Source organism: Pyrus communis, chromosome 14, assembly GCF_963583255.1.
Source record: "Pyrus communis chromosome 14, drPyrComm1.1, whole genome shotgun sequence".
Classification (NCBI taxonomy): domain Eukaryota; kingdom Viridiplantae; phylum Streptophyta; class Magnoliopsida; order Rosales; family Rosaceae; genus Pyrus; species Pyrus communis.
The window spans coordinates 24,293,398-24,300,746 of record NC_084816.1 but is presented as its reverse complement, the minus strand read 5'-3'; the positions used below and the strand labels follow the sequence as shown (position 1 = coordinate 24,300,746).

Sequence of the window (7,349 nt, the reverse complement as noted above, 5' to 3'; positions counted from 1 at the left end):
GATCAAAATTCTTGAAATTTGAAAACATGTATGATAGATTATTGGTGAATTATAATTTTTGTGTAATTAAATAACTATTATATGGAAGGTGAACATTCGGGCACCGGAAAAGTACATTTGTGATAGAAATGTCACATGTTCGAGTCGTGAAAACAATTTTTTAGCAAAGTAAGGGTAAAGATGCGTACGAAAGACGTTTTCTCGGACTCTTATAAAACGAAAGTCTTGTTGGCTTATAGTCGTCCTTTTTAAATAATTACCAAGATATCAACAACTGTCATGGTCATATGTGATATGTTTTGTATTTGACAAATAAATTATGACAATGGATTGAGTTAAGAGCCCTATGCTTTGTTTCAGTTTCATCGATTTTCTAAGAAGAACTCTAATGAACCATGTTAAGATAATTGGTACTGTTTGACTCTTTATATATAAGATATATTTATCTTATTTAGAGGATTGCATGCTTCTACTGCTATACGTTTTCAAGAATTGTAAACCGCTATATATTATGAATTCATATTTTCTTATGTCATTTTTGAAAATGCTATTAAAATGATTGAAAGTGTTTTTGATGGAATTGATTTTGGATTTCAAAAACATTTAAGTGTTTTTAAAAAGAAGTATCATATATGTATTTCTCGTAAGAATTACTTAAAGTGCGAAAAGTATTTTCAGTTATTTTAAATAACTTCGAAACGAATCCTTATTATAATTGGAAGAAGTGATTTTCAAACTTTTTTTCCTTCCTTACATGAAACAACACGTTTATTTATGACATTTGAATTAAATAAATAGTAAAATAATAAAAAAAAAACAAGTACACATACGTGTGCAAAGAAATAAATGAACGCGCGGAAATCGTTTCTAATAATTTATTAATTTGAAAGAGGGTGAGTTTCTAGTAAGGTAGCCAACCCCTTTCCCCAAGTTTTTGGATTTTTGAGCAAGAAATGCAATTGGCCAACATTGACAAAAAAAACCAAAACCTACTTGCATAGATAATAGGGTGTACTCCACAAACTTATCTCAATTTTTATCCGTCAGATCGTATAAATTAAAGAAAATTAAAGGAAAAAAATTTACAAGAGGCATGTGTGCGATAAAAATGGATGTGTTAATAGTTCCACTCAGATCATATTGCAATCCAGCCCACACAACCTTAAATTAGAAACTCAAGCAGAAAAACAAGACAAGCAAAACATCCAAGATCCAAACTTCTATTTGCTATAACTTCAATTAATTCTAAAAATAACAAGAAAAATATATAACTTAATTTAATTATCTTCAGTTACTGTCCTCCTTCTTAGTTGCCTTGGTCATAAACTTGGCCATCTGAATTCGCACAGAACCAGCTGCAGAACCCTCATGGGAACTTCCCTGTCCAGAATCAGAAGCATCGTTTTCATTCGCAGCCTGCATTGCCTTCTTCTTCTTCACCTTCTGCGCCCAACCCACAAGCCCCACCTGCACATGGTCGTCGAAAATCGCCTTCTTGAAATGAGTCCCCATCTGCGTAACAATGGCGTAAAGCGGCAGCGTGCTGTAACTGCAGAGCACCTGTATGAACACCCCGATGATCAGCCTCGGCACAATGTACTTCACTTGCCCCATGATGCAGGAATCGAACCCGTACTGAAGCCAAATCCAGAAAAAGAAGGCGATTTCGAAAGCGTTCTGGAACAGTATAAAATGGATCAAGAACAGAACAATTTTGGGTTTTCCGAACCAGAAATGATCGTCTGACGGCTGCACAACGAGGTCCCCTTCGACTGCTATATGTTTCTCTGCAACTTCGTGTGCCAATTGGGTGATGATGTGCTCGAGCTTCGTCCCCACGGCGAGCAGAAGCAAGAAGGGGACGAAGGCGATCCAGAAGTAAGTGTGCCAGCCGTTGATGTTCATCAGCAGGAAGATCACCACAAAGATCCACAGATACCAACTGATGCCAACAACTTTCTTGAAATCGTCCTCCAAAGACCGCATCATGTACTTGTGGAAATTGAATTTGGGGTTTCCGCGGCAATGCGTGTTGATGAATCCGAGCCGAAGCGTGATGTAATCGGATTTAGTCACGGATGCGTAAAACTGCTTGATGAACGAATGAAACCAACCGAGAAAGACCGAATTTTTACCCATGCCCAGAAAATGGTCACGGATAAACGCGTGCTGGTGGACATGGGTAACTTTTGTAACTTTTTTCTTCTTGAGAAGTTGCTCCGCGTCGTAATTCTCCTTCGCGATCGCATCCTCCCACACTTTCCATCGGCGAATCTGAATCCCTCCGAAAACCACAGTCAAAACGCAGAAGGTGACGTGGACGATGGCGAGGACGAAGATGAAGATGTGCAGATGGTGCAGAGCTTCGAGCGACAGCAACGGCACCTTGTGTTTTTTGGCGCAGTACCCGATCTGCGACGACTCCTCCTCAGCGAAGAGCCGCCGCATTCCGCCCAAATGGGAGGTGGGTTCTGCCTTCTCAGCCTCGCCGGGGAGTTTGCACGGCAAGAGATGCGCCATCACGTCCTCCGAGACGCAGAACTTGGAGATGAGGTTCTGGAAGACGGTGAGGAGCAGAGAGATGAACCCCATAAGCATAAGCTCCTCCTTGATTTTCTGCAAAGCTTCGTAGAGCGACGTCTGGTTCTTCCTCTTCAGGTACTTGCCACCGTAGTGGAGGAAGCGCTCGGCGGCAAGAGAAAGGGCAACGATCACCGTGCACACCGCCGCGACCACCCATGTCGGCGTGAACTCTAGCGTCTTCCCCTCTTCACTTTCACCACCACTCATCTTTCTATCTTTTTGTCTTCAGTTCTGTGCCTCTTGATTTATTCAGTTCCCAATAAAATATGCAATCACTGTGCTTACTTTAATCGTAGTGCCCACAGAAATTGTTGACTAAATTGAAAAAGTTGCGCTACTTTTTTCTCACCGAAAGAAAATTAGGAAGAAAATGAGTTGATTTTTTGGAGTTTTTTATGCATTACTATTAGGGTGAAGATGAAGAAACAACGGTTACAATTTTGCCATATATATTTATCTTAATAATTTAATTCGTGATGGATCCGTCTATCAATTTTTTACATAATTTGTAAGAGCAAACTTTGTAATATATTCTAATAATTCGAATAGTTCATCTGTTAAAATTTTATATATAGATTATTTTTATAAAAAATTAAATAAATTTAAAATTATTAAAATATTTATTTGTAGTGAAAAAATTTAAAGAATACGATTTTACAAAGAAATCTTAAATTCTTAATTCAATAGTCATATAATTTCAAAATTAGATGATTTTTAGTAGACATAATCTTAGACAAAAGATTTAAAAAATAAACAACTCGAATTGTTCAAATATATTATGAAATAGACTTCACAAAATATTTGTAAATAAATTATATAAAAAAGTAATGCTACCAATCCATCGGTTTAATTTTGGTTATTTATTTATCAGAATTTTGATTATATATTTAAGTGTCGGTCCAAAGGACAACTCATAGCTTATCACTGTTAACTCTTTGGGACCAGGGTTACCATTCAAAATATAAAAATAAAATTAAAAATTAAAAAACAATGTGGGGGCGAAAGTAAGGGCCAATTAAAAAATAAAAAATATGGGGGCCGAAGGTATGGGCTGGATTTATTACGATGTTTAACCGATTAATTGACACCAAACGGGACTCAACCGTTGCAAGTTGAGTGTCTTTTTCCAACGAGGATGCAAGGTGGGACATTTTGTTGAGAGTTGTCCTATATGGGCGGGGACAATGTTTGTTATGTGTTTAAAAGGTTTTTGAATTACTTCATATATAGTCAATTAGTTTTATGATGAAATTTCAATTTCATCATTGTATTAGAGTGCGTTGTCCTCGTGTGAAACCAAACGGCCACACGTGTTCCAACTTACCCAATTGTCGTCCATGTGTATGTTTGAAAATCTTCCATCACACGTGTGAGGGCATGTTGAGAGTTATCCCACATCGATGAGGGACAATGTTTGTTATGTGTTTGTATGATCTTGACTACTTTTCGTATAACCAATTGATTTTATGATCGAACCTCAATTTCAACACATTTTAGTCGCAAAATCTATATACCAGCCCAAAATTACTGTTCGATTCAGGTCATAGGCGAACCGCGAGGGAGGGAGTTGGTCGCTTTTTGGACATTGAACCAACCTGTGTTGTGTCGAACCGTGGATAAGGACTTGAAAACCGTCAACCAAACCGAACTCACCCGATCACCATAAAGTCTTCAATTGCACGTTTAGTAATTGAAGTGAGCGCAGAACCTTACCAACTAACAACTATCCATCAGAATGATTCACGTGGCAGGCTAATGCAGAAGCTGACGTGGACGATGGCGAGGACGAAGATGAAGATGTGCAGATGGTGCAGAGCTTCGAGCGACAGCAATGGCACCTTGTGTTTTTTGGCGCAGTACCCGATCTGCGACGACCCTCCTCCGCGAAGAGCCGCCGCATTCCGCCCAAATGGGAGGTGGGTTCTGCCTCCTCAGCCTCGCCGGGGAGTTTGCAGGGCAAGAGATGCGCCATCACGTCCTCCGAGACGCAGAACTTGGAGATGAGGTTCTGGAAGACGGTGAGGAGCAGAGAGATGAACCCCATAAGCATAAGCTCCTCCTTGATTTTCTGCAACGCTTCGTAGAGCGACATCTGGTTCTTCCTCTTCAGGAACTTGCCACCGTAGTGGAGGAAGCGCTCGGCGGCAAGAGAAAGGGCGACGATCACCATGCACACCGCCGCGACCACCCATGTCGGCGTGAACTCTAGCGTCTTCCCCTCTTCGCTTTCACCGGCACTCATCTTTCTCTCTGTTTGTCTTCAGTTCTGTGCCTCTTGATTTATTCAGTTCCCATTAAAATATGCAATCACTGTACTTACTTTAATCGTAGTGCCAACAAAAATTGTTGACTAAATTGAAAAAAGTTCCTGACCGAAAGAAAATTAGGAAGAAAATGAGTGGATTTTTTGGTTTTTTATGCATTACAAGATGACGAAGCAACGGTTACAATTTTTCCATATATGTTTATCTTAATAATTTAATTCGTGATGCATCCGCGTATCAATTTCTTACATAATTTGTGAAAGCATATTTCGTAACATAGTTTAATATTTTGAATAGTTCATTTGTTTTAATTTTATTTATAAATAATTTTTACAAAAAATTAGACAAATTTAATACTATTAAAATATTCATTTGTAGTGAAGAAAATTGAGGTATACAATTTTACAAAGAAATCCTAAATTCTTAATTCAATCGTCATATAGTTTCAAAATTAGGTGATTTTTTATAGATATAATCTTAGACGGAATTTAAAAAATAAATATCTTGAATTGTTAAAACACATTATGAAATAAACTTTACAAAATATTTGTAAAAAAATTATATAAAAAAGTAATGCTACAAATTCATCTGTTTAATTTTGGTTATTTATTTATCGGAATTTTGCTTATATATTTAAGCGTCGGTCCAAAGGACAACTCAATAGCTTATCACTGTCATCCATTTGGGACCAAAATACGTGGGGGTTACTATTCAAAATATAAAAAAATAAAAAATAAAAAAAACAATGAGGGGCGAAAGTAAGGGCCAATTAGAAATAAAAAAATATATGGGGCCGAAGGTGTGGGCCGAATTTTTTACGATGTTTAATCGTTTAATTGATACCAAACGGGACTCAACCGCTAGTTAAGCGTCTTTTTCCAACAAGGATGTAGGGTAGGACATTTTAATCGCATAATCAATATACCAGCCCAAAATTACTGTTCGATCATGAGGGAGGGAGTTGGTCAGTTTTTGGACATTTAACCAACCTATGTTGAGTCGAAGGTGGATAAGGACTTGAAAACCGTCAACCAAACTGAACTAACCCAATCACCATAAAGTCTTGTTTAGGCCTAAAATAATATTTTTGGGCTGAGCTTAGAGTCATTCTCGCCCCAGTAACATTCATCTAGAATTTTGTCATGGGCTATCCAGTCAAGGTCAGCTGAATCTTGTTGCGAGGAGGATTGGTTTAAGATAAGGGTGATGTGGTTGAACCCTAGTGCAACAAGGAGTTTGTCTTAAAGCTAAAGATGCTTAGAATTAGGGAATGAATTTGGTTCGTTAAAGAGCTTGGTTCAAAGTCCTATAGGGGTTAGGATTGGCGGAAACCTGATTAGATTGGGATGAAGAGTTCTAATCTGAGTGCATCTCTAGTTCGACCATGAGGGGGTTCGATGCTATAAATAGAGAAGGGAGTGCATCATTCAAGCCCCTTCAAATCAACACACAAAGTGCCCTGCGCAAAGCTTCTCAACAACCTTGAGATTTTTTCCTCTCCCCATTTCTTCCTGTCAACACATCTTCAGTTTGGATAAACATCATTGTGAAGGCAACCTACGACATCTTCAGTTTGAATAGACAGCACTGGCGCTGTAGAATCAGCCAACCAATGAGCACCTTCAGTTTAGATAGACAACACTGCTTCAAGACTGGCTGGTTATTTATCTAAGTCTCGGTCAATAAGGATTTGCGATTCCTTGTTGGTAGAGGTCATCTCATCAGCCTTCTCGACGAAGTAAGGTGTTATAGGTTACTAGGCTCGGCACATTGAACACCGAGTTTTTTTTTATGATTGGATATTCACAAGTACATTTTAGAGTTCGACATTCCGACAGTCGAACCACATTTACCATCAAAACATTTATCTATTTCGAGTACTTGTGTCCATATAGTTTGATACCAATTCAGCGTACTTATACTCTCACAAATATAATTACCAAGACTAAACCTGGTGTCGACGATTTGTGAACTTTGTAGAACTAGCAGCCTTGTCTTCAGGCTCTAGAACCCGAAGGCCGAGACATGTTCCTTCCTCGGCCGCAGTCGTAAGATTGAGAAGTCAACAGTGCGCCCAACACAATATCAACATATTTTACTTCCTAGGCAAACTCGACTAATGAGTTGGCACGCCTTGCACACAACCGAATGACGTAGTTAGCTTATTAATTACTCGGCATGTGCGTCACGTAGGCTTAGTAGTTTTTAGGATCAACAAGTCTTCAATTACACGTTTAGTAATTGAATTGTGTTCAATTTTGCGATCTGAATCCAACACGTTTAGGTAACTGAAACATTCAATAGTCGTATCTCTTCCTATGGGTCTGATTCTCATGCGATGGTCAATTAGTTGGCTCGAAGTAAGTGCGTAATCTTACCAACTAACAACAACTATCTATCATAATGATTCAAGTGGCACGCTACTAGTGTGCATTCAGCTTGGAAAGATCACGTGTAAGAGCACGTTTACTTGTTATAGCCTTTGGTTACTAACACCAAGGG

The 7,349-nt window shown here is 38.6% G+C and overlaps 2 protein-coding genes across 2 annotated transcripts; both read right to left on the bottom strand.

The window, feature by feature from the left end:
• Nucleotides 1–1,100: 1,100 nt before the first annotated feature.
• Nucleotides 1,101–2,892, bottom strand: LOC137714930 (MLO-like protein 1). The gene has a single exon (XM_068454091.1). It carries the CDS (start codon nt 2,788–2,790, stop codon nt 1,288–1,290), a length of 1,503 nt encoding a protein of 500 aa, XP_068310192.1. The 5' UTR covers nt 2,791–2,892; the 3' UTR covers nt 1,101–1,287.
• Nucleotides 2,893–4,306: 1,414 nt separating this feature from the next.
• Nucleotides 4,307–4,825, bottom strand: LOC137714658 (MLO-like protein 1). The gene has a single exon (XM_068453816.1). It carries the CDS (start codon nt 4,823–4,825, stop codon nt 4,307–4,309), a length of 519 nt encoding a protein of 172 aa, XP_068309917.1.
• Nucleotides 4,826–7,349: the final 2,524 nt, after the last annotated feature.

What these genes read in the sequence shown, in the direction of transcription:
- LOC137714930 (XM_068454091.1), bottom strand. Translation starts at nt 2,790, where the DNA reads ATGAGTGGTGGTGAAAGTGAAGAGGGGAAGACGCTAGAGTTCACGCCG.
- LOC137714658 (XM_068453816.1), bottom strand. Translation starts at nt 4,825, where the DNA reads ATGAGTGCCGGTGAAAGCGAAGAGGGGAAGACGCTAGAGTTCACGCCG.